Genomic DNA, 27,273 nt, shown 5'->3' on the forward strand with positions numbered 1-27,273 from the left:
TTATTATCAGTACTGAGGGAGCTGGAGGTGTTTAGCCTGGAGGAGACTCAAGGGTGGCCTTACCACTCTCCACAACTGCCTGAAAGGAGGCTGAAGCCAGGTGGGATTGGCCTGTTCTCCCAGGCAACCAGCGACAGAATGAGAGGACGTAGCCTCGAGCTGCACCAGGGGAGGTTCAGGTTGGACATTATGAAGAATTTCTTCACGGACGAAGTTGTTAAACATTGGAATGGGCTGTCCGGGGAGGTGGTGGCGTCACCATCCCTGGAGGCGTTCAAGAAACAATAGCATGAAGTTCCCTTAGTTCACTTGGCGCCATGGTCTAGTTGACAAGGTGGTGTTGGGTCATAGGTTGGACTCGGTGATCTCAGAGGTCTTTTCCGACCTAAATGATTCTGTGATTCCCGGGCATAGCTTCGAAGCGCCGCCACACACCGCAGCACCACACCTCTTCCACCGACAGTGCCGTGACGGCGCTATCGCCCAGCCCCGCCCTCAGGCCGCCCTCCCCGCGGCGATGGAGGCGGTGATCCACCCCCGGGTAGAGGGGGCGGCCGCCACCGCCCAGCCCGGGGCGCGGCCTCCCCGGCGGGGCGGGGTTTGCTGTCTCCTCCCCGCTTCCGCCTTCTTTTCCCCGGTTATGGCGTCCCCGGCCCTGACCTTTGTCCGGAGGCTGTGCTGGCGGTCGCTCTGCGGGACGAGGTGAGTGCCGATCGCACCGGGGCTGCCCGGCGGGGCCCCTCAAGGGCCGGGTCGGCCGGGGCCGGCAGCCGCGGGCCGGGGTCGTCTGCCGGGGGCTGGGCAGCCGCAGCTCTCTCCCGCCGGGGCTCGGTGTGCAGAGCAGGTGCTGCCCTGCCCGCGCCGCTGGATGAGCCGGGCTGGCGTTCCCTGGATGGCCCCGGCGTTAGTGCGTCGGGCCGGGCGCCGCTCTCATCCTGACAAACGGGGGAAGTCTTTCTGCTAAAGCTGGGGACACCTCCGGCCGTACCAGCCACCTTTAAGTGTTTGAACACAGCGTGGGAGTGGGAAACCTGTGTTTGATGCCTTCCTGAGGCGAATGTTTAACCAGCAGAAAAATTGTTGGTGAGGTATCCAAAACCGTACTGAAATGTAGAGGAGAATGTGTTTTGGCCTTTTCTTGTTTTCTGTATTTTATTTTACTTTACCAGGCCCATCGGTCATATAATCGTAGAATGGTTCGGGTTAGAAGGGACCTTCATCTAGTTCCGACCCTCCTGCCCGGGCAGGGATGCCTTCCACTAGACCGGGTTGCTCAGAGCCCCATCCAGCCTGGCCTTGACAAAATCAAGTTTAATTGTGGGTCCAGCTAATTAGGGCTTCTTGCTAAGACTGTTTTGGCTTTCCAAATAATCATGCAGTATCTTCTACGCCTTTATTTATTGTATACTGTCTCTAAGCTGTTTCCAAATAAAGTGTCACGTGCAGGAGTGTGCAGTGTAGGAGCTGTGCACCTTCAGGGTTAGCTGGGCAGTGGAAAGCAGAAGGGATGGCTTGAGTTGCAATTACACTTGGAATTGCGTGATTAACATTTTAATTGAAATGGCTGAATTGGAAATTCCTCTATAAAATTGCTTGTATGTGAATAAGAATCACAAAGTATGCTAATTCATAGAATTTCCTCTTCCAGTCAAAAATAGCTTAATACTAAAGAAAAAGCAAGCATTTGGTGCGTTAAGTATACTTGGTAAACAAGTTCCTAAATGGGATAGTGAAGCAAGCATCATCATATCAATAGATTTAAAGATGTGTGATACTCTGATTGTTAAAAACATTCATATTTGACTGTTATAATGCACGCTTTCATATGTGAAATGCTTTTACTCAAGTATCCAAGTCAGTTAGACACGAGTGCATCTTGACCAGAAGACTGTAAGACATTTATGCATTAAATTGTAATATTTTTCACCCAAAGCTTTGTAAGAAATTATTTGAAGTTAAGTACATGAACATCATAAGATAGAGGGAGAAAAAAGAGAATTGTATGACTTCTGCCCTCAGTTCAAAAAAAGAACTCTCTAGGCAAGCTTTCTCAGCTAAATAATATTAATTTAATGTAGCTAAATTGTTACAGTGAGAGTGAGGGAAAGCAGTTCTAAATTGGGAAAACATGTAAAAGACTGGCCTGCTGATCATCATTAGGCTGGTAGAGTCACATCTATTTGAAATGGCAAGATTCTCTATGAGATAGCAGTTCATACATCAGTATTAATAATGGGTTCATGCTTTTAGTGTTTTAATCAGATATAATAAAGGAAAGTAGTGCAATTTTTCCAATGCCAGAGCACCAGACAGATGAGCTTTGTTTTCTGTATTACCAGTATGCAAGCAGAATTATATCAAAGACACTAGCAACATTGCTGTGCCAGTGAATTTAGGAAGCGTTTTTTGCAGTCTAAACTTGGAAAAAAGAGTCGTATCCTTGGAACAGGGAAAGAGAAAGACTTGTACAAATTAAAGGCAAAATGCAAGGATTCCTCTGACTTTGTTTTGGTTTGTTTGTTTTCCTAAGCAAGACATTCATAACCCTTTCAGAAATGGAATTGTGAGTTCCACAGGCTCTTCTTTTCCTGCCACGTTGCAATATATAATATTTCAAGTTTGAATTCATTTGAGGAGGGGGAAAGCTGACACAAGTGCACATTCAGAAGAGTCTTACTGGGGCTGTACGTACTTGACAGTCTTTGTGTTCAGATCTTTGAGGTTGGAGGCCCCGCAACACCACTGCTGTGAAGCCATATCTGGTCAGGCAGACCACTGGGCACTGAATGCTTGCTGCTGGGAAACCTGCATCTGTGCTATCCTTTCTGAGGGGTTCCTTTGGTCTAGTTGTCATGCGATCCCAGCACTGAATGCCTGTCTGTGGCTGGAGGACATCTCTCAGTTTTATGTAGTCTAGAAGGGATCTGACTTGTATGTGCCAAGACAGCTGTGCTGCACAATCCAAGGGAGTGGAGTTGGCAGCAGCTCAGAGACTTTCTCCAAGAGCACTCTCCTGGTCAAACTGAGACAGTAACATTGTCACACACGAACTTCCAAGTGTAGTCCTTGGTTCAGTTATTTCAGCAGCTTTAAAGGAGGTCAGATCTTGTCAAAGACCAATTTTCCATGAGCTACTCTTTTATTTCTCAGAAAAGCCTGTTTCATAGGAGCACTATTAAATGCTGGTCTTTAAGTAAAGTGAATTGAAAACCAGTAAATTTTGTCTTACGCTGTTGGCTTCTTCTTGCTTTTGTAGCCGTGTTGGTCTTTCCCTGTTCCTGATTCCTGCTTACAGTAAATCTCTCCTTACTACAGTATCTAGTTTTCAGCTTGGGAGGCAGCAGTCTTAAGAATTCAAGTTCACTTCCATCTGTCTCTTGAGCAGCATTCCAAATCTCTTCTTGGCATCCCCTCATCATCTCATGACAAAACATCTGGATGTTTACAGCCCACCCACATAGCAGGAGCTCAGGTGTTATAAAGTTCCAGGACAATACACAACAGTCCTTATTCAACCCTCTTGTACTTCTGCCTGGGAGTTAAATGATCCTGCTCCCTGAATTGCTTACCCTTTGTTTGGTAGTGCAGTTGCATTTGTTGGTCATTATATCAGGGGCCCTTTGATACATTTATGGCAAAGCAGGACATTATAACCCTTCCATCTCCTCCTTTACCTCTGTCTAACTGCAGCCCTGTAGACACATAGAGAAGAGCTATGGGTCTTTTCTGCCTTGCCTCCCACTAAGCCAGTCAGATGTAAAGTCCTGGGTCTTTAGGGCCCAGAAGCTTTGTCTTTCCCCTGAAACTGTGCTTTTATGAGGAAGCTGCTCCACTGAGGGTGGAGGAAGAACTGATCTCTTGCAGCTGAGAGATTATTTCTTGTTTCATCAAATGCCTGTGCTCAGGGCCTCATTCAGTGAGAAGCAGTTCAGTATTCCAGGTCATTCCCTGAAAAGGCTTCTTGGTTGCTGTTTATGTTGTACTACCTGCATCACAGGTTTTTGTTTACTTCTTTTTAATATGTGAGGAGAGATAATATTGGGGGGAACTGTGGATGCCAGCACACCCAGAGGACATGTAAGCCTTGCCTTGTGGAAAACATCTTTGAGTCTGCTGTCATCCTGGAGGTGACGAGTAAGTCTGGTGGTATCCCCTTTTCTGTTCTGTTTCTTTTTTCCAGGTTTGGCCATGAGGACCTCTTTGGCCTCAGAGAGAGTCTGCCTTGTATCCCTGTGGTGGGAAATGTCTAGTCCTTTCTGTCGATCTTACTCAGATAGTTGTGGTTGGGTATGGACGTACAGATTTTAGTAGCTTTGTTCGGATGTTCTCATGCTGGCTGAGCAAAGAGGACACTATTGCCTCTTCACCTACTTTCCTCCTACCAGGGCCTATTTCTGTATTGCAGCAGCTGCTTTCCTTTTCTTTCCGGCTGTCTGCTGTCATCCCTAATCCAATTCCCTTTTACAAGGAGGAAGACTGGGTTTTTGTAGTGTTGTTTTCAAGTAATAGATCAGACTATATTCTTAAAAACTCTGTTTGCAAACACTCCTGAGTCTCCTGGGGGTCTGTACCAAAACCTCTGGTGCTGGCAGTAGAAGTTGCTTTTATGCCTGAAGCTTTTCCCCAGATGTAGGTGAGTTGGGTCTTGTTTCCCTCCTGATCTCAGTGTGGCATAGGCAGCAGATGTCCTGCAGCCTCCCAAACATCTGCCTGCCAACTTCCCCACCCACTAGCGGTTGAGTGGGAATGCATCCTGGCTCACTGACATGGGAAAAGTGTCCACATACAAAGGCTGTGTCTTATCCACAGTACAAAACACATACCCTGATCCTACACCACAAAAGCCCTGTGGAGTATGTTTTTACTCCCTGTTGCTGTCTTACACAGACTCCTGTGTTTTGGTTTCTGAGTCTCTAACGCTTGTGCCTCTTGGTGCTATATTTCAGGCTGTACCAATGCACCTTGCTCGACTCTTTGCTATTCCTATCAACCAACATCTTTTTCTATGACAGATTTCTGTTTATCAGCTCTCCTTGGCTTATGCTGGATTCTGTAGTGCTCAGGTACTCTGCTCTGCTCCTCCTGCTCGAGATAACCATGCTTATCTTTAGTAGGTCAGATCTGTAGTTCTAGTTGATGTTGTGAGTTATGTGGGTCACAGACCCTTGCCTGGGCACCAGAAAAGCAAGCAGAGCACATACCTGCCTTGATTTTAAACTTACTTTTTCCCCAAGCTTCGTCTTTTCTGTCTTGGTGCAAGTCAATAGTAAGTTTAGAGAGCTCATCATACTTTACTTACCTTTTAAGTAGTAATATTTCTTTTGTTTTATGTATTAAAGAAACCACCTTCTTTCCTTTCTTGAAACCTTGTGCCATTTGACTTTTGCAGTAAGCTTTTGCAGAATACTAGTAAAATCAGCTTCTTCTAGCATTTGTAAGGTAACTTTCAAGTATTTCAGAAAGGGTCTTTATACCACCAATGGATCTTGAATTTCTCTTTAAGGCCTAGGATTCTGAAACACAGCCATTGGAATAAACTAATCCACTGTGGGCTTAACTAGTCAAAGGAAAATGAACAAATAACTCTCTTAATGGGAGGCTTTCTCTGCAAATACTCATGTTAATTGCAGGGTTTTTTTTGTTTGCACATGCTGGTTTACCAATACAATTTAAAAGATAAAAGGTAGTGGTGAGTTGATTGGATAGTTTTCCAGAGAAGTGTCTTGGTAAACTTACGTGCTTATTTAAGGACACTCTTAAACTGTTTTGAGTGGAAATACACACAGTGCTTAAAATCAACAAAATGTAATCCAGAGCAGCAAGCTGTATGTAATTGAGCTGGATTTCACAGTTCATAGCCAAGGTGTCTGGACATCTTGAGGATGGATTGTCTTGGATCACAGCTTTCTGAGCAATCCCAGTTCTCTAGGACTCTCTTCAATGTGAGATGCTCCATCTTCCTGGTTCTTTTCTGGTCTCTTCCCAGTATGACCATGTCTCTTGTGCTGTGGAACTCAGGACTGGATGCAGTAATCAGTAATCCAGGTGTGGTCTCACCGGTGTTGAATAGAAGAGGTTCCATTCTTAAATGGGAATAAAAATGATTTATTGAGGTTTAGAAATATTGTGCTGTATGGATTCTTTGCTGTTTCTTTGGCCCTCCAAAAGAGTGGCTACTGTTTTTCTGGTAAGGTGTTGTGATAATATTTATTCTGGTATAAGGTCTGGTGTAAGAAGTATATAGCTTATAGAATGGTCAATAATTCTTTAATAATTTGATCCTTAGAAGCTAACCATTAATTTCAAATATGCTGTCATTTCATACCATGATACTCATGCTTGTAAAATGCTGACTGCTTCAAACGTGTCATTATAGTCAGCCTGTTTCTGAAACAAAAGAATCTTTGTTTGGTTTTGTGTTGTTTTACTTAATTGCCAGTAAGATGCCAGATAAAGCACACTTTTATTCAGAGGAAGAACTTCCAAGTTATATGGGTTGTCCGCCTCTTTCCCGGACCAACAGTTCTTCATGATCTCTACAATGATAGAAGCCACTTTGGCTCCACCCTTGTTGCATCCCCGCTTATAACTGGCACAATTCAACATGATCCTCTGACCTCTGTCTTGGGAGCTGCTGCTTTAGGTGCAGCCTTCCAAATGCTATAATTTAAGCTTTTTACAATGTCTTGGTAAGACATGACACGAAGTCCCCTTTAATGTGTATAATTCCTTTTCAGTTCATTGGATTTTTGTTGAGTAAATTGCTCCAGGTCTTTAAAGACAACCTGTTGGTCTGTTTGACTGTGGATGCTGGAAACACTGACAAAACCAAGAGCAGTGTGCTACTTTGTGTTTAGAACTAAAGTGTTTAATTCTAAGCTGTCTGAAAGAGCTCTGGATTTGTACAGGATAAGCCATTGGCAAATACTACTTCGTTACTGTTTTGTTCAGTATTCTTTGTGTCCACCCCCATTGCATCTAGGTGTCATGGATTCAGGAGAGAAAGTAAGCCTCAGAGAAAAATTTTCTTTCACTGATTCAGCTGCACTATGAGGAGTGTCAGTGTGTGTTCTGATGTGGGTGGGAGCTCCAGCAGCTGGTTGTATCTGCATCAAGAAACCTACCTACGTTGGCTGTTAACATTAAACTAGTTACATGTTTTCTTGCTCTTCATACAACCAAGAAGATTTGTCCCTGCAAGCCAAATCAAAATGGCTTTTTCCTTTTTCCATTAGCAACAAAATTATTTTGAGTATTTGTTCATAACATTTTGTTAAGTAACCTTGGATAAGGATGTGTAAGGAACCTATTTGAGTTTGCTGCTCTCCAAATGCTGCAATAAACTCTCAGTGGTTCTCAGCAAATGTCACATGTATGAGTATTGCAGCTGTATATTTTTTATGCTAATGTTCTTATTTTTAACTTTCGAATGTGTTTCACAGGATATCTATCTGTAAATCTTCCTGCTCGTAGAGGTGTCTTATATGAACTGAGAATATACAGGAGGTTCTCTCATGCTTTAGTCATTCACCATGTCCAGGCAACCTAAAGAAAAGGTTTAGGACTCTGTTAGTTACTCTGCTGGAAAGAGAATTCTTGTGGAGATTTCAGGAGATGATCCTAGTTTCCCTTCCAGCAGCTGTGATGAGAGAATGAGTAAAATAAAACTGTGCCTGTACAGAGCACAAAGATCAGAGCATTTCATATCTCAGTGAATGGTAATCTAGAGCCTTCATTCTTAGCTATTCTTTAATATTGAAAAAGAAACTATCAAGCACAGCTGAGCCACTTGCACTAAACAACAGTGATTCAGCACTTCAATTTGCCAACAGACACATAATTATCCTCCCGTTTTTATATGTCAAAACAGTGTAGGAGTGTAAAATAGTAAAAGCTGATAAGGATTTATACACAAAACTTGTGTTTAGAGCAACTCTTGAAACATCCTAATGTAAAGGAGAAAAGAATTTGGCTCTCATTTCTTTGTTTATTAAAGTAGCAGCAAGCAAATTGTTTATAGAGTATTTGCACTGATGTTTTCTACTAGTTAGGAACACTGGAAATATGAGAACACTAGAAACATTCCTATTGCCTGATAGCAATAAATTTTAGTTTACTCCACGCTGCAGTATAGTGGGGTACAGCCAGGGACTATGCTGGTGGAACAGGAAGGGATGGATAGTTGTTTCCTTATGGCTTGGGGATTTTTTTAGGAAGGCTGGAGTTCTGTCTACTGAGTCATCATCTCCTTCATGGTATCGCCATGGTTAATAAAACTTGGTATTTTTCATCCCCAAATGAACAAATGCATTGATTTCTAGAGAATAACTTCGATGCTGATAAGACCCCATGGATGGAATAGGGACTGTGAGCCCACATGCAGGAACTCTGAGCAAATGGAACAGCATTGTAACCAGCCACTATTAAATTAATCAATGCTTTTAACAAATTTGTTCTAACATGCTCTGGTCAGATCTGTTGTTATCTCAACCCTTTGTGCCCCACCTTGGGCATCAAAAAGGCCTGTTGTGGCTTAACCTCAGCTGAAGTACCATGAAGCCACTCGCTCACCACCTCTCTTCTCCTAGTGGTTACTCCACGTTTCCCAGTATAAGAGAAGAAACTTGAAAGGACAGACCTAGAAATAAAAACCTGAAGTAATTTGCCTTTATTAGTGTAAAAATTGTCAAGCTGAGGTTTCTTTTAGTATTATAGTGTCACTGCCTACTGCACAACTCCTATTTGTGAGAAAATCTGTCTATACAACTTAGAGGAAGAGTGCTTTGCAGCCAGAAGTCTAACAGCAGCAACAGGCATCATTGATTTGAGAGGCACACATAAAAAAATAATTTAGTAGCAAGAAAAGAAAAAAAAAACTCAACTGAAAAAAGTGTATGGTGAGAAGTAGTGTGTATATTTAAATGATCTGAATTTCTTCGGGAGCAGCCTGTAATAAGATGGCATAAAGAAAGAAACTGCTACAGCCAGAAGAAACTACCCAGAATTTATCTGTAAATTTACCATCTACGCTCTCCATAGCGCTCCTTTTTTTTCCAACAGCAAAGGAGCATGAGTGTTCCAAACATGCCACAGGATGCTCAGTTTGCTTTAGCATTTTCAGGTGCCTCTTCTTTTTCCCAGCTCAGACCTGGGTAGCTTGTATGGGGAGAATAACTGGAGAGATACAGCAGAAATGAGCCCTCTCCACTTTAATCTTTATGGGAAAAGCTCTTACATTGCTGTGTGAGTGCTCGGGCTATGTAAAAAAATGTATGAGTCCTTAAAGTTACATTATTATCTGTTTGGATTCAGTAGAATGTGACCAATGGCATGATGAATGATAACTTGGGGAATCTGCAGATTAAAATTTTCTAATCATTTTTGTGTTAACAGCATAGACAATAGCTTCCTCTTGTCAGCAAAATGAAGTACAACTTTTACATTTACTGCATGAAGAAAATACTGCAAGTGAATATGGAAAATGATAAATATTATTTTCCTGGTTACCAAGGAAGCGTGGTACTGCTAATGCTTTGCTCATTGTAATTATTTGTCAAACTTTCTTTTTATTTTCATCTTGTTAGAGATTCTGATATGAAGGCTTGGGAGGAGGGGAATGAGCGAAGTTGGTGTATCAGGTTAAATTTCTTTTTTCAGATGGTCCACTCATTTTCTCATGGTTACAGTTTAAATACAGGTTTCTATTCCCCTCACACACCTCATTTCCTAGCAGTTGCTGCAATTTCCAGTGGGGACAAGCTTTCCCACCAGCTCTGCTCCTGTGCCCCTTGATGTATCTGAACTAATAATCCAAAGTTGCTATTCCTTCTCCAAATCCCTTTTCCCTTCCGGGGAGAAAAATCAGGATAATTTAAAGAGAGGATCAAAATGAGAGAAGTGCTACTGAAAGAGGGGGACTGAAGCCTGAAACTGGTTGGAGTGGTACTGTCCAGGCACCAGCAGGGAAGGACCGCCCCAGCCACCTTGGCAGAGAGCACGCGTGGTTCCTCGCTGCGGATGGATATGTCCCCACAGCAGGAGGACAGGGAGCAAGGAGGTCTCTTTGAGCTGCTCTCCTGTGTGACTTCAGAGCACCCCTAAGAGCAGTTGCTGGTGCTCTTGGGATAGGTTTTAGGCTCCTGAGCCTTGTAGAACAATTGAAGGTCTGGCTGACACCTTCAAATCAGTTGTGGGCTGGGCTGGGAAATGTTCTCTCTCTTCTTTGCAGGGACTCTGGAGAGGCATGCAGTCAGAAGCTTGTGTTAGGTTATAACCAAACACTTAGCATCTTGAGGTTTGTGGGAATTGATTGCTTTGTGTCATAGCTAAAAAAAAACAACCAACAAAAACCAACCCATACAACTCTTCAAACAATAGCAGCAGCAAACCAGTATTTCATTTTATTTTCTCTTAAGATGGAAAGGACATGAGCAGAAATAGCAGCACTTTATGATGCTGTAATACCCTTTGTGTGTGGGAAATGGCATGGGGTGGTTACCATGCCCTTCACTGTTCTGCATGAGGAACATGTGGAAAGAGCAATGGAAAAAATGACAGCACCTTGAGATAGTGATCATGGCAAAGAAGGGATATTGCACACATTATCTGAAGTGTTAAACATAATGGACAAAAGATGTTGCAGGATTCATCCAAGTGACAGTTTAATGTGCTTCTTGCTTCTGTCTAACAACACTTCCTGTTCTTTTTCATGCTTTTCTCCCTAAAGCTGCTTAAAATAATGTAAAATGACCATTTTCCATTTCAAGAGTTTTAAACCCATGTGTATCTAGCACCAGCCGCTGCTTTTAATCCTAATGGGATTTATAACTGCTTTTCTATGTGCTTTATTTCCCCAGGATCTACTAACGTTTAAAAGAAAACTTTTACTAAGTAAATGGAAGATGGATTTCAGGTATATCCATCCCTTTCTTTTGCTGAATGTACCTGATGTTTCCTGTCCAAAGAGATCTTTTGACTTCTGTTTAATCCTAATGAGGAAACTGCAATGTTGCTTTAAAAGTTAGAAAGTGAGCAGTCAGTATTTTACAAAATGTTGGCATTTTTAACTCTTTTAAAGTCCTTATGCAAGTGATAGAGCTACACGGAAGTGAGAGGCTTGCCTTTAACAGGCTTTGAAGTCTTTTTGTGAATCATATAAACAGTGAGAAATTACTTTCAGTGTAATTGAAATCTTAAATTTAAGATTTGAATTTTTATTGGGATGAGAGACATTTAAGTGAACAGGTAGAATGAATAGGATGAATGGCGAGCCTCCAAGATATCCTGAATGACTGAATAGCAACAAAGAGATGTCTGAAACAAGGGAATAAACATGAAATGATTGTCAGCCTGGATGTTTCAGGTTCAGGCAGTGATGCCCAGGATTTATTTCTTTTTTCAGAGTGTACACCTTGCGAAATCCCCAGTTGCTGGTCTTGCAGGAATATGCAGGCATTTGTCATGGACTCTGACTGCTCTGCCAAGTTGTGACTCCTCTGTGACTCTGTCTCTCTGGTGGGGGCTGGCTTTTACCCAGCTGGGGGAGGTTACCGAGCCCTCTCTGCTCTTCTGTGGGTGCCACTACAGCGAAGGTAATTTGTAGCAGTGGGGCAGTGGCAGCTAATTGTCCACAGGGTGCAGGGCCATGAACAGGAAGCTTTGTGAAGGAAATCATTTTGCTTTGTTGCTGTGAGTAGATGAGAAAGGGAAATACAGAGGGGTTTTTGATTGCCTTTCCTAGGTTTCTTTTCCTGCCTGAATTAAAAGCTTGTATGTCAGGTTCCAGGCTCTCTGCCTGCCTTGCGTGTTTTCCACAAAGTGTGGCCACTAAAGTGGGGTGTGGATTTGCTCAGTGAGTGACTAAGAAGGACTCAGTATCACAGCAAGAGAGCAGCAGATGGAGGGAGCAAGTTGTCCCAAAATGTACTGCAGCAGCCCCTCCTGCTTCTCCGTCCTTGTGCTGCAGCAGCCTCTCCAGCTCCTCTGCCCTTGGGACTGTGGCACAGCACCACTGTGCAGTGCCAGAGGTGGCAGCGCTTCTGTGTGTGCTGAGAGGTGTCGAGTCATCTCCTCACTCTGTGTGATTTACTTGGGATCAAGGCACTCTCTTACTGCTGTTTGTTGTGCCTCTGAAGAATGAAGTCCTGTCCAAGATGAATTAATTGTGAAAGAACTTAATTTTTCCTTTGTGTTTTCATCCTTTGTTGTTACTTTAATAGAGAAATCATAGTAATCAGCTTAGCCTTAGCATGTCGAGAATTGATGAGCATCTCTGATGTGTAGGAAATGTCTGTTGAGATCAGAAGGCAGAGGGAATGGAGTGAATCATCAAGTCCTGCAGAGAATTGAGCTATAAGCAGCAAGGAAGAATGAAAGATAAAAGGCCTTTTCTTATAAACAGACTTTAATAGGTTGCACAATCTCCTATTACAAATCAGTAGGTAAGGAGGAAAAGAAGAATGAAAGATGAAGTAGTTGAAGTGGATAGTTTTACCCAAACATTTTTTAACTTAGAAGCAAAAGTGAATATAACCAAACAGCAAAGTTCTTCTGAGCCTGTACTGACTGAAAGATCATTCCACTTTTCCCCAGCCAGATTTTTTTATTCACCTAATTGTTTTCTCATTCTCTTCTAACTTGTCTACTTTGCATCCATAATAAGGAAGAGAACCATGACCTGCTAAATGAAAAAAAAAACAACAAAAAAATCCCAAAAAAAACCCCAAAAAACCAAGCCAACCTTAACAGCAAATATTGTGTACATACCTTCAGACTGGCTTCTATGGCATTCTCCTCTCCCCAGCTGCTCATCCTCAACTTTCATTAATTTATGATCATTATCAAATTGTATATAAAAGAGATTCTTAAAGCCTTTTTATGATATTGACCACAGCCAGGCTGGAGTGAAATCCAGATTGTCAAACATGGTGTAAACCCAAATCTCCATTTTTAAACATGGGGTCTACCTCAGTCACTGCCTAGACTGACAAGAAAATTTGTAGCAGATACACAGATCATCTTGGGGACAGTAGCATTCCAGTAATTCCAAAGGTGGCTAGCAAAATCGGAGGGAAAAAAAAGCCAAACCAAAACAAACAATTATTCTTCCTGAGCTCTCATTTCTTCTTCCTGTAAATGTGATTTCAAAAACATGTTTGGAAATAGGATCTGAAAGGGTCATGTTCTGGGACTCTGGAGCAGACTAATGAAAGGGATGCAGTATTAAAAAACTTGTATCTGTGTCCATTTAGGTGCACTTTTTCCTGTTGAAAGTCTTTTTTTGATGCTGTAAATGAAGTCCACAAGTTGGCTAAATAATCCCCAGCTGTTTAAGGGATGAACTCATTAAACTCTTGACAGAGGCTTCTGAACACACCAGCTTGAATATTGGTTACAGTGAGAGTTGTTAACCCCATGTTTGTCTGGGTGCGCTGCTATCTTAATAATAAGTTTACAATGCATCAACTCAATTAAAAGGACTTTCTGTTCCTGCAACCTTTTCTGCTAGCCTATTCCATTTGGTATTATTCAGATAGGTTTCTTGCTACTGGCATAAGATTTTGAACCAAATTTTGAAATTCTTTCACTTCAAAGGAAATTCTGTGTATAAAAAAAAAAATATTCTTTCCGTGTCTGTCATTCAAACTTGGTATCTCCAAAATGTCAGAACTTAGATTTTATTAACGAAGAAAGGCTGTAATAGGACATAAAACCAATAGATCTTACAAACATTTGTACAAGCACCTAAACCATCTAGCTGCATAAAATGAAAGAGGAATAAAATTAATGGGGGGCAGTTCACATTCTTCACACTTTCTGCCTGCAGCTTTAAGGCTTGCAGCAGAAATTGAATTCTCTTTAAGAAATAAGAGCAATGAGGATATTTTTGAGGTAGGCTGTAGAACATCTTTAAAATTCTCATTAAGCTGTATAAAAAGGCAGAATTTCCATGGTTTTTAAATGATTGTCCTGTAACTGAAATATTAACATTAAGTTGATTAAGCATTCTGTCAGTCTCCATTTGAGATATTCATTAATTTTTCAAATGAGACTGATTATGAAATCTATTATGTATGATGTTCTAACAAGACAGGTGTGTCTGTAAGTTAGAGTAGGGAAAGTTAGGCTATTTTTCTTTTTAATAGAATAGAGAAGGAAGGTTCAGACATAAACTGCAAACACTTTAAAATAGTAAAAATGCTTAATGTATATTGCCATTTAACCAAAAAAACCCCTGTGACAACATGCTTTTACCCTCTTGAAATAAGTCAAAATTATCAGACTTCTTGGCTTTTGATACCAAACTTTACTGAAATAAAACTGTTTTTACAAAGCATTGTAGAGTTGGGTTAGGTTTGGTATTTTTGCGGGAGGTTTTGATGGAATTGCCTTTTTGTGGTGGGAAGTTGTTCTCCCAGAATATTTTGACTGCCTTTTTTTTTTTCTTAAGTGCCTACAAGCTGGCTTACAGACAGTCTTTTTTCAAAGAACATTTTGAAATTAGTCTTCACTTGTGCTGCCCTGATTGGAGAACCAGGCTTTCAAATTGAGATGTTTCTAGCTAGAAGCACACACACTTGAAAAGATCACAAAGCAGACAGGCTGCATCCTCACCTCAGTTCGTGGACATATAAAGCTGCTAATCATAGAATCATTTAGGTTGGAAAGGGCCTTTGAGATCATCAAGTCCAGCCATTAAACCAGTACTGCTAAATCTGCCACTAAACTGCGTCCCCAGAGGCCACATAGACACATCTTTTAAATACCTCCAGGCACAGTGGCTCACTCCACTGCTTCCTTGGGCAGCCTCTTCCAGTGCCTGGCCACCTGTCTGGATATTAGGAAGATTTTCTTTGCCAATCTAAACTTCTGCTGGTGCAACTTGAAGCTGTTCCCTCTCATCCTCACAGTTGTTATCTGTGAGAAGAGACCACCTCCCACTTGGCTACACCCTCCTTTCAGGCAGTTTTAGAGAGTGGTAAGGTCCCTCCCGAGCCACTTTTTCTCCAGGCTAAACACCCCCAGCTCCCTCAGCTGGTCCTCTCAGGACTTGTGCTCCAGACCCTTCACCAGCTTTGTTCCATTGTCTGGACACATTCCAGCACCAAAATGTCTGTCTTGTAGTGAGGGGCCCAGAACTGAATGCATTATTCAAGGCGCTGAGTACAAGGGGGTGAGATTTAAATAATTAATAAAATTTAATGATTTCCAAAGGTTAATTATATCATAGCAAAAGCAAACTTCTAAAGCAACTTTCTTGTGACTTTTAATATCATTCTTGTTGTTTTGATTAGTGTTGTATGTAATACTTCACATTTACTTTAAATGTCTTAAAAAGCAGCATATTTGTTTCTCCTCTAGCCTTTCACAAAAGTCAAATAATGGGATTTTTTTTCCCCACTTACTCCCAGGCCAGCACAAGCTGTTTGCACTCCAGCAATTCACCTGCACATGACTGCAGCCACCATGCAGGTCAGCCAGAAGGACTTCCAAAAAGCTCAAGAACAGCTGAAGCTTTTGAAAAAGGATCCTGGGAATGAAACCAAGTTGAAACTCTATGCTCTGTTTAAACAGGTAGGCTTGACTTGACTTACTTTGTTTAGTAAGGAGCATTTATAACCTGAGGGGATGGACCTGTAAAATTTATTTAAAATACAGGCTGTTCAAATGTATTGTGCATTAACAGGCCCTGGATTTTACGTGCTTAAATTCTGTTCTTGAAATTTTAGCCCCTTAAAATGCCTAAATTCTGAGGGAAGCCAAACCTGGTTTTTTATGCTTTGAGTAGGAACCTTTATTCAAAGAAACAGAGCAAAATTACATCCATTGTGGGATGCCTTCCATATAATAATATTGATTCAGCTTTGGAAAATGGCTTATGCCTAGGAAAAAAAAAGTAGGCTGCATGCTTCCTCTTAAATTTCTTGTATCTACAGTTATCTGGGCCTATAATATAATGGTGTTGACATTTGACAGTTGATTTCTGTGGTATTTTCCTCTCTTTTTTTTTAGTATGGTCATTATAAGTTTTGTTTGGGGTTTTTTGTTTGTCTATTTTGAATTCAAGGAACTGTTCCTCCACAGTTTGAGTGAAGGTTATTCTTTACACAGCATGAAAGGGGACCTTTCTAGAAATAGCTTTATGTCCATAGCAGGGCTTGTATTGGTATTTGGGGAAGTGTTGGTGGATCAGGAGTGACTGCAGGGTCAGTACAGGCTGTGGCTTGTTATGTTGAGGAAGGCAATCAGTAACTCATTTCGAAAAACCTTAAAGACAGCTGATGGTTCCAGGTAGCTTTACTAATTAATAATAGTGAGCTCATAAATGTACTTTTTCTTTCTTTCCTGCTTCCCACTTGAAATATTTCTTTCCAATAGTTTATTTTTCTTCAGGAAAACTGATCATAGAATACTTTAATCAAAGGTTTAAATAAGTTTGTTTCACTCTCTTTTCAGGCTACTGAAGGTCCCTGCAATGCTCCAAAACCAGGTATGCTGGACTTTGTCAAGAAAGCCAAGTGGGATGCATGGAACTCTCTTGGCAATTTGTCTCAGGTGACAAAACCCATAATTTCCCTTAGATACTGTGTAGAGTACTCTACCTTGAAGTGTCTGGTCTTTAAGTGAGTGGCTGATGACAAGAACATGCTAGCTGAGCAACTCTGCTTCAGCCATCAAAATGTTTCCCTCTGTATTCCTCAATCACTTTACTGCTTCAGTGTTTGGAGATTTTTTTTTTTGTGTGTGTGTGTAAGCCTAGTTCTACGTTATTGCTGCTAGCTTGTATCTGTGCAAGAGATCTTATGTGGTGATTTTCAGTAAATGTAGTGTTCTTTTGTATTATGGTCTATTCTGCTCTTGTCTTTAAGAAAGATGGATTGAGCTTCTCAGTTCTTACAACAAAACCCAAATCTCTGAATTCAGCATATTCATAACTTTGTCATTTTAAAATGTCAGTCTCTTACACTGTTGACTAAAAGGCTAGGAAAAACTGGTGTATTGAGAGCCTCTTCATTCTTTCTTTCTCAATACATCTTGACATTTTTAGCATCTTTAATAACCTTTAGAGAAGTCAAGTGAAGCAAGCCGGAAGAATAAAGATGCAGAGATACATAAGCATTCCTTTTTCATGCAGGCTTTAGTAAGTCTGACTGCATATAGGTACCATGGTTTCCTCAGTCGCTATTAAATGAAGGAAACAAACTTTTCAAATCAGCTGTGCTGCATTAGGGCTGCTGCTCAGTAGTAGTTGCTGAGCTCAGTCAAAAAGATTCTTTAATATAGAGGGGGTTTTTTGTATTTTTCCTTTTTTTATTTTTTTTAAACAAAACATTGTTGCATGATTTCATGAATACAACATACTGTTCCGCTTTAGGTTTTTTGGGGTGCATTTTGATTTTTTTTTTTTTAGCTTGAGGTTTTGGATTTATTTTTGAGATGGCCCTGCTGCTTTTAGGAGTAGTCAAGAAATACTTAAGGAGAAGAATTGGCTCCTCAAGTTAGAGTGGAGAGTGGATAGACAATTTCATGTGCTACTCATTATGGATTATAGAATTGTTCAAAGTATATTATCCTTTCAAGCCAATAGGTTGTAACAACCAAGTACTTAAAATTATTTTAAATCACTGCTTACTTTAGAAATAGGGAGACAGGATTCTTTAGGCTTCTGAGTGTCATGTTAGTGCTAAATGAAAACTTGTTAGTGCAAGTGAAAACTTGTTGTCTTCAAGCAGTTTTAAAATGCTGTAAGATCCATTTCAGTGCTCTTATTTTTGGCAACACTATTCTAAAATAAAAACTTCGGTTAGAGAAATGTCCAACTGGAAAGCAGAAACAAAGGATCCACAGAAATGTGTAAATGCTGGCAATATGACAAAGGTCTCTCTGGTAAGCTTAGGCATGGATGGGGGCACTCTTCCAGCAAAATAAATGTCATTATCCAAGCATCTATGCACTTCTCTTTTGTGAATCTATTGCTGCTGCTTTTAAGGTGACTTGAAGCATGTTCTGCAGTGTTCAAATAATACGTGTTCCCGTCCTCACCCCCTTAATTGGAATATATTTTAATAGAGATTTTTGTTTTCTTTTGTCCTGAAGCAGTCACCTTCCCCTCCCCCTGCATCCAGGTACCCATTTTATTAATACTGTAACTGATTTAAATTTTAGCTTTTCATAATCTTGTGTGTGTTATTTTCATCTTACCTCTTTTTTTTAGTATTTTTTCCTTTTTTTTCCCTTTCTTTTTCTTCCCTATTTTTTAATTTCTTTTATTTTCTTGCAGGATAATGCCAGACAGAAATATGCTGAACTTGTCTCAAGTCTGGTCTCTGCAGAATCTGCTAGCCAGCAGAAAGAGGCTTCTCCAGAAGAGGGCAGACATGATGGCTACGAAACATTAATAGTTACTACCAAAAATAATATCACGAAGATAATGTTTAACCGACCTGATAGGAAAAATGCCATCAACCATCAGGTAAAGAAATGAACTTGGGAGGATTAATGATTTATTTCTTTCTGGATAAGCTACTTAAATCTTTAGAGTCCTTACTACAGGTTTAGCAGAAGTGACTGAAGCATGGTGGTCTGAAGTTTATGAGGGATTAGTATTGTGACTTCAACAACAACCTAAGGAATAAACATCTAGTACAAAATGAAATCATTCAGCTAAAATTTTACAAATTAGGCTTTTTTGTGTCTCTTGATTTCTTTCAACAATATAGGATTATGGTCTGCACTAAATTAAAACGGCAAACTGCAGGAGGACTGGCCTGTGGTTTGCATGCAAGATTTGACTGCAGCCTTGAGTATAATAAAGCATTTGTGCAGCCTTTGGCTCAGCACTGCTGCATGCGTGTGTAGGTGATCCTCTGTTTCCCGTAGTTACCTTCATGAGTAAGTCCCTCCTGTTGGAAGCATCATGATCATCCTGGTTCACAACTGCAGAGATACCAGAGCAGGGTCTTCACACCACTGCTGCTGATTCTTTCATGTGTTATTTTGTCCACTTAAACTGCTGTATTGAAATTAGCTGTTTCAAGTCAGTGTTTGTTTCTGCAAAGGACCTTATTTTGTCCTTTACGTTTGCACTGGAAGTTTTGAGTATTGCAAGTGTGTGTCTTTATGGTCAGAAGTACTTCACGTGTAATACCAAACTTCTTGCGCATGACAAATTTTTCAGTGCTTAAAAGGATCATAGCTAATCTGTCTCTTGAGTTCCTTGTTGTCAGTGTCAATCTCGTTTTTATGTTCTTTTGCAGCATCACATTTGTACTTTGTTGATTTTCCTTTTATGCAGATGTACAGAGAAATTATCAAAGCACTTGAAGAAGCTGGAAAAAATGATTCTACCATAGCAGTTATTACTGGTATGTTTTATATTATACCAAAGTACAGTACTGACATGAAATTCCTACCTGTGCTTAGACTAAGATAAAATTAAGAGAGGAAATTCTTTCCTATATTATAGACCAAAGATTTTCCAGGGTGTTTTGGCAGATTTTCTTTGAGCTGGTGTTTCAAATTCTTAAGTAAGCTTGCCGTTACATCAGAACATCTTTCTCAGCTGAGAAGATGGACATGGAATACTCCTAAGGGCTTTATTACTTTTGAATAGCTGCCTGTCTGGTCCATCCTCATTGCAGAGAAGTGTCTTTTTAGGAATTTAGCCAAAACTTGAGTTTTGGCTGGCAACTAAGTAGTGTGAATTCAAGGTGAATTTGGGCTTAAACCTGTTTACTCTGAGGTAATTGCATGCAAATTCTTCTCCACTGTCTGCTTTACCGACACCTGGTTCCCATTCCCAGGATGCTGAATTTCCTTTCAGTAGCAATGACTGGGCACCATAGCTGTTACAAGATAAGAAGGGTGATTCACACAACTGGAGCTGGAAAGTCTAACACATGTATAGCTATGAGTCCACAGCAAACACCTCTGCACAAACCTTTCTGTTCCTTTGCACACAGTGAATAAGAGCACTGCAGTGTAAAGTAGGTCTCATCCTGTGAATGTCCTCATGGAACATAGGGTGATTCAGGCAATTAAGTCATGCAGTCTAGCTTTTAAATGCTGCTTGCTTTTTTGGTGGTGCCTCAAACTGGCTTATACATTGAATACCAGCTTATCTGTTTTTTACTGAAGAACCATCTTCCAGTACAGTCATGGCAATGCAGTGCTGTCAGTCTTATCCTTAGACTGCTGTGCCTTTTTCTAAATAGATCATTAAAAATGTGAAACTACCACATATTAAATAGGTTATTCTATCTACTTTTGATTTCTTCATCAGTTTGAAGGTGGGTGAAGAGAGATGCATCAACTTACATTTCCATTGTCCTGTTTAAAAAAAAGAGTTTCTCACATCTAATTATTTGAATGCTTGTGAATTGACAGAAAAAAAATACCTGGGGAAGTATGCAGGGAAAGAAATAAAATATTTTTTCCATCTGACACTGTTACAGAAAAAAAAGAAAATTAATTTTCCCCATCAAATATTTCACAGTTAATGTTCTTTGGCTTTTTACTGATTGTTCTTTTCAACAAATTGACAGTCAGAAACTTAGTTTTAAACCATAGATGTCCTTTAAGATATTGTGTATACTTCGAGAAAATCCGTCTAATGACTTAACAATGTTAGACACTGGGGATAAAATTCTTTTGTAAATGTAATAAATGAAAGCTTCTCTTTCCTACTCAGAAACCATTGGTGCATTTACTCCTATGTGTTCTCTGCAGGAAATGGAGACTACTATAGTAGTGGAAATGATCTGAATAATTTCACTAATGTCCAGCCTGGTGAAATGGAGAAGATGGCAAAAGATGGAGCAGTATTACTCAAGTAGAACATCTTGGTTTCATATATGCATAAGTTACTGTAATGGGTAAAATATAATTTGCAGGCATGGTTAGAAAACAGCAGGGACCCAGTTATGCTACGATTCATCTGTTTAGGTGACTGTGTCTAAGGGCGCACCCTGTGCATAAACACAAAGATGGTGTGGGAGGAAGTGGTATTAATTGTATGAAATAAATAGATTAATATTAGAAGTCTTTTTAAATACAGTGATGCTGAAGACTTGATTTCATTGTTTAGTTCCCAAAGTACATGCAGATATAATGAAAAATTGTTTTAACTGTACATGAAAAAATTGTGGGGTTTTTGATATCCAGCAGTGTCTACACTAGCAGGAAGTGCCAAAATACCTTCGCTGTCAGACTTCTTTGAATAGAGACAGGTGTAATGAACTTGTTCAAAATTGCCCAGTAATTCTGAGATCTTGGTTTAAATTTGAATTTACCGGTTAAATGAATTTCTTTTCTAAGGCCAAGAAGATCAGGGATATCATCTGACACAAGGGGCTCTTTCTTTTTTTTCCCTGCTTAAGCAGATTTTGTCTTCTTTTTTACTTCTGTATGTGATAATTGCATCTGAGAGATGCTTGCAAGTTGGATTGTTTCCTCAGGCACTTGCAATTGGTGGAAAAGCTAAAATACACAGAAAAGCAGTGGTTTTGATTTATGTTTTAAAGATGAACTGCAAGTACTCAGTTTTGTAGCTTTTACTTAGGTGAGCTGTCTCTGTGGGTCACAGGTGCCCCTCGAAGTGATCATGATGCAGTGTGAGCCTGTTGTGAAGATGTTACTCAGTGGCACCTGGCAAGTGTTCCAGCCTGCAGTGTTTTGTAGGGTGTTCAGCACAAGGCAGTCTCGTGTGCTTTGTGGTATTTAACCTTGCTCTTGTGAGAAGCCTGTGTTTGCTGGGCTGTTACTTCTACACAGGCACAGTGTTCCACTACAACCAATGCACAGAGATGCCAGAGGAATGGAGTTCTTACAACACTGTTCACTTTTGGAAAATGCTTGATTTTGAGAATTCATTTCGCACCTCTTGGATGGAGAAGCAGCTGTCAGATGAAGCAAAATGCTGTTTCTTGAGCCTGTGCAGAAGAGCACTAGGGAGTTCTGTGCTGTGGTAACATCCCAGTGTTGCTGCCTGTTGGGGCTTCACTGCAGAACAGAGTCTGTGAAGGGAATGGCCATCCCATGGGTGGAGTTGGGATGGATATACAGGCAGAGGACTCTTGTCAGTGACCTGTATTCAGCAACTGTAGCTGAAGAGGAAAACACTTCCATAACTTGATCGCAGGAACTAGAAAAGCTCTGCTGACATGTACATGTTTGATTCTTAGTTGCTAAGGAAATGCAGCTGTTTCAAATAGCTCTTATTTTGTTAGAATTCATTTCTGAGAGGCTGAAAAACCAAAGACTATGTAGTTTCTATCTAGCTCTTGGGTTTTGTTATGCAGTGTCTAATCACGTGTTTTGAAATTTGTATCTGTTGGATGAAAAACACTTGAGATGTGTCTCTTACATCTTACACCTTCTGTTTTCTTTTCCCTCTAGAGAGTTTGTGGGTCATTTTATTGATTTTCCTAAACCACTGATTGCAGTGGTAAATGGCCCAGCTATTGGAATCTGTGTAACAGTCCTTGGGTTGTGTGACCTTGTCTATGCTTCTGACAGGGTAAGTACGTGGCCTATCCCAAGACAGTCTTTAAGCCTCTGTCTGTATTAAATATTTGATTTGGGGTAATCTGAAAGAAAAGAACACTTCAGAAAAGTCTTAAAGGTTTTGTATATCACATCAAGGAACACCTGTCTGTATTAATTACCAGCACAGGGCTACATCAGGGGTACATCAGTGGTTAACATGCATGGAATTCCCTGTGCTGTAGTTATGCTTATCAAGTTACTAACTCCAGCTTACAGACTCTTTTTTTTAAGAGCCCCTCTTCAAAGGTGATGTGAAATGATGTTTGTAAGGCCCGTTTTAGGTGTGAAAGGGGGAGAAAAAGTTTGTTCTGGAATGGAAGTTCTGTAACTGGCTGAAGTAATTCATTACAGATCACTTGTGACCATGTCACTCCTGTCATGTGCTTGTCTAATGTGCATGATTTATTCAGTCAATTATGGTCCATAGATATCTTTTTTTGCTACAGGGTGAACCTGTTGTTTCTAGTTCTTCAGTTTAAAGAGCAGTCTATATTCATCCTCCCTTAGAATAACCTTAGCCATCAGTGTACTTAGCCTATTAGATATATCTCAGGTTTACCTTCTCTATTCAATCTTTTCCTTTTTTTGAGCTAAACAGCTGACATTTGTTCAGCTTTTCCTCATGTGGCCTGTAGACACATTCCTCTGGACTCCTTCCATTTGCTCTGTGTCTCTTTAAGCGTAGTGGCACAAGCTGGACACATCAGCTCATGTCTTACTGACGTGAAATGGAGCAGAAGAACTTCTCCACGTTCTGCAGGCTGTATTTCTGATTTGACATCCCACTGTGTTGGGCGTCAAAAATCAATATGTTGATTTACATACTTGTGGGCTGATCTAACACCTGGATCCCTTGCTATAAAGTTGCCAGTAAAACAGTTTTCCCTGTCGTGTGTCATATGCTGCATACCAAGTTGTTCCTGACAAACTTTAACTTGTCCATATTCAATAGTATCTTCTTACTTATACTTCTCAATTTTATTAAGACTATTTGGAAGTCTAATCACTTCCACTCAGCGTATCATCTCCTTACAGCCATGAGTTAGTATAGATTTAGTTGAAGTTTAATCCAAATAAGCATGAAATGTTTTGTCCTGTTAATATTATCCTTCTTTCTTGAATGGCTTGAAATTCATACTTGAACTTCCTTTACTGCCTGATAAATGCATCGTATCTTTGCCTTGCATTTCTATTGTTTTTTAAATCCCTGCAGGTTTATATTAGTGTCATACTTACAGTCTGACATAGTTTTCACTTTCTGTATGTCTGTGTTTAAAGTCCATGACAAGCTCATTATTTAGAGTCTATTGGTACCTTCCTACCTGCGCTGGGACAGCTTTTGCTTGTACCCTAGGTAACAGTTCTTGGAGGATTTCTATAGGATCTAAGCTAGCCTTTTACTTAGATTATCCTTCATGACAATTTTCCTATTATCTTCAAGTTTATGGAAGCCTTCTCAAAGTTGATCGTTCTCTGTTCTAAAAGATGGTTCACTGTTCAGTTCTAACTTGCAATTATGGTATTATTTTGTATGACCCCTTGCTGCATTTCTGGCACAGGCTCTTTTTAGATTTGCTTAAAATTTGGGGAAAGAAGATTCAGTGACTTGAATTTTTCAGGAGAAGAATAAACTTGGTGTGCCTTCAGGAAGGCAAAAATTCTGTTTGCCTCCTAAGTTACTTGGAACACGTATTTAATAACTTTTAAGGCAGATGTACATGAACATCCTTTCTGTAAAGACTTTGCACATTAGTTTCTCTAAGTGCTGTATTCAAATAATGTAACTCATCAATAGGGTTGTTGGATAAGGGAATGGAATTATACAAGCCAGCTCTGGGGTGCATTGAAAGGATGAAGCAATGATTCCAGATGGCGTTTGAAGCCTATTATGGTAACAGTTCAGATGTGTTTGGTGAACTCTGTCTCAGTAGAAGATTTAAAATGAAAATTAAGTGCTAGTACTTTAATTCCATGCTGTGATGTAAGGTTTCCTTTATTTTGTTCCTTTTTTTTTTCCAGGCTACATTTCACAGCCCATTTAGTCAACTTGGGCAGTCCCCAGAAGGATGTTCCTCTTACCTGTTTCCAAAAATCATGGGCTTAGCCAAGGTAAGAATGACTACACTGCTTGTGGGATCATCTGACCTTCGTGTGTTGGTATCCTCTGACCATGAGAGCAAGTGTAGTCTGTCCATCTTTTATTTTCTCTGTCTGCTCTAGAAATGAGGAAACTACATAATAGTAACTTAAAAAAAAAATTAAAAGTAGAAAGAAAAATGAAGAAGCAGAATCCAAATTTTCTCAGAACAGCATAAATCCTTTCTTCTTCTTTTGATATCCCACAGAAAAAGTCTTGGCAGTTTAAAAGACTTATCTGATGTTTCATGCATTAATATAATGTATTTTTTTGAGCAGGGTTTAAATCTGTAAAGAGCAGATCAAGTGCTTCATAGATATCCCAGTATCAAAAGTATTCTATTCAGTGAGATACAGCCTGCCAGTACATGTTCTAGAAATCTTGGAGTCACTGCAAAAGTGAACAAATATATTTATGATGAGGTAATTTCAGATTGCAACCTTGGAGCTCTGCTCGAAAAGACATGTACAGTCCATGTACAGTAGTGAACAGTAGGAACTGTAGGCCAGTCCCTAGTGGTGAAGCCCAGGCATTGACACTGGGCGTGATACTTGCTTAACTGCTTCATATGGCCTGAATGATGGGACTGAGTACTCTGCTCGAGCAGGGGCTTTGAAGTAGACAGTATCTGGCAGTTCCTTAATAATAACAATAATAATCATCATCATAATAATCTAGTCTCTGTTCTTTTCAGAGGGCAGATATTAACAAGCAAGAGACTAAAATGAATGTGATGTGGAAGCATGCAGCTTCCCTGTCAGATTGCTCAAGTCTTGTGTCTTATTGAATCACACTTTCTTTTTTGTTACATAGGCAAGTGAGATGTTGCTTTTCAATAAAAAGCTGACTGCAGCAGAAGCCTGTGCCCAGGGACTTGTGACTGAGGTCTTCCCTGACAGCAGTTTCCAGAAGGAAGTTTGGGCAAGATTAGAAGCTTATGCAAGCCTCCCCAAAAATGTCAGTATTTTTCATTTTTATCCACCTTGTAAGCCTGTAGCATTCCCAGTTCTTCTGCCAAACCTCTCCTGTCACTTCATTTCACTTCATCCTTAATTGAAATAATGAGGATCATTATATTTTCCCTCAAGCACAGATCTCTCCCTTTGCTGCTGGGAAACAGATCCCTCTCTTCTGCTCTGTGTGCATCTAAGATAGTGCACTGTCCAGAGAAATGCAGTGGCTGAAAAGCCTTACAAATTACCTGACTGCTCCACCTGTGCAGTGTCTCTCTGAGTGCCTTGAGTGGCTTTTCTTAGGTTTTTATTTTGGCAGTAGTTTATATTTAAGAACCTTTCCACTGGTTCTGCAATATTAATTGTACTGTGTGCACTCTGGGTGCTCAAGATGATGCTGGGTGGCTTTACTTTTTGCTGAATTCAGTGATCCTGCTCCCAAGTTTAGAGTTGGCAAGACTACTGAAGTCACAGTGGTCTTGTGTTACCTTGAACAGGAGGAGACAGCTGTGCCAGCTGCTGATAATGCAAGTTACATTTGACACTGCAGACAGTTGAATGGGTTTTGTTTCTTTTGACCATCTACTCTGATAATGAGCACTTAGTGGACTGCTGGTTTGCTTCCCATGAGCCTTCTACACCTTATTAGCAGTCTGGGGAATTAAATGCAGTAAATACTTCCAGCAAAAATGTTGACTAAAAGCTGAGAGATGTGATGTTATTGCAGTTGGGTTAGGATGTGATGTTATTTGCAGTGAGGGTTTTGTATTATTTCCTGAAGCATTCAAGTATAGAAAACTCACCCTCCTAATGTTCCTCTCTTTATTCTCCAGTCCTTGGCAGTGTCAAAGCAGCTGTTACGAAGTATGGAAAAGGAGAAGCTCCATGCAGTCAACAGTAGAGAGTGTGAAGTGCTGACGGAGAGGTGGTTGTCTGATGAATGTGTAAATGCTATTGTCAGCTTCTTCCAGAGGAAATCAAAACTCTAATCTTCACCAGTAGAATAATTCACCAGCTGGCAGTAGCCTAATCTGCCGTCATCGTTAATGAACTTTCTCTTCAAATAATAATTCTTATATCTTTTCATGTGGTATATCTCTGTTCTGAGTCCTAGGTTAAACCTGGTTCACAAAATTAATACACTCTTATGTGCCTTGGATCCATTATGGATATTTAGGTTGGGGAAAAAAGGTTTGTTATTCTGTAGGCACCAGTGATGTTTCTGAATAATACTAAAGCAGATTGTCTTTCAAAAGAATCAAGAGATTCTATAGCGCCCTATTTTGATAGCTCTTCAATAAGTATCTTATGAGTGATTCTTTTTATTTGTCTGTGGGGAAGGAAATGCTGTATTAATGAAACAATAAATCAAAATATTTAATTACTGTTGTGGTGATTCTTATTCTTCCTGTGAAACATCCTCAATGAGAGGGCAAGTAGTTCATGGGAGCCCTATTAATATAACAGTCCTACAAAAAAGCATTCTATTGACTTCACATTCAACTCAAAAGATGTTTGTTTTGAGCTTTGTGGATCTAATCTCCAATGCATTTTTCCATTAATTGCTTCATATGACCCCTTTTCTATGGAAAAGTGTGATGTGTTTGCTTTCCTAAAGCAAAAATGCAGCCCTTGATA

The 27,273-nt window shown here is 40.2% G+C and overlaps 1 protein-coding gene across 4 annotated transcripts; it reads left to right on the forward strand.

The window, feature by feature from the left end:
• Positions 1 to 583: 583 nt before the first annotated feature.
• Positions 584 to 27,016, forward strand: ECI2 (enoyl-CoA delta isomerase 2). 4 transcript variants are annotated; one of them, XM_048309998.1, is made up of 12 exons: positions 584 to 702; positions 10,857 to 10,912; positions 11,402 to 11,591; positions 15,411 to 15,573; positions 16,456 to 16,554; positions 18,281 to 18,472; positions 19,295 to 19,364; positions 20,728 to 20,830; positions 22,396 to 22,516; positions 24,565 to 24,654; positions 25,496 to 25,639; positions 26,469 to 27,016. In XM_048309998.1, the coding sequence occupies exons 4-12, from the start codon at positions 15,451 to 15,453 to the stop codon at positions 26,622 to 26,624; spliced, it is 1,098 nt and encodes a 365-aa protein (XP_048165955.1). In that variant the 5' UTR covers positions 584 to 702; positions 10,857 to 10,912; positions 11,402 to 11,591; positions 15,411 to 15,450; the 3' UTR covers positions 26,625 to 27,016. The 4 variants fall into 4 exon arrangements, with proteins under 4 accessions (XP_048165955.1, XP_048165938.1, XP_048165945.1 ...); XM_048309988.1 differs by lacking the exon at positions 11,402 to 11,591 and having other exon boundaries at positions 624 to 702; XM_048310009.1 differs by lacking the exon at positions 10,857 to 10,912 and having other exon boundaries at positions 644 to 702.
• Positions 27,017 to 27,273: the final 257 nt, after the last annotated feature.

This window comes from Corvus hawaiiensis, chromosome 1 (genome assembly GCF_020740725.1).
Source record: "Corvus hawaiiensis isolate bCorHaw1 chromosome 1, bCorHaw1.pri.cur, whole genome shotgun sequence".
Taxonomy (NCBI): domain Eukaryota; kingdom Metazoa; phylum Chordata; class Aves; order Passeriformes; family Corvidae; genus Corvus; species Corvus hawaiiensis.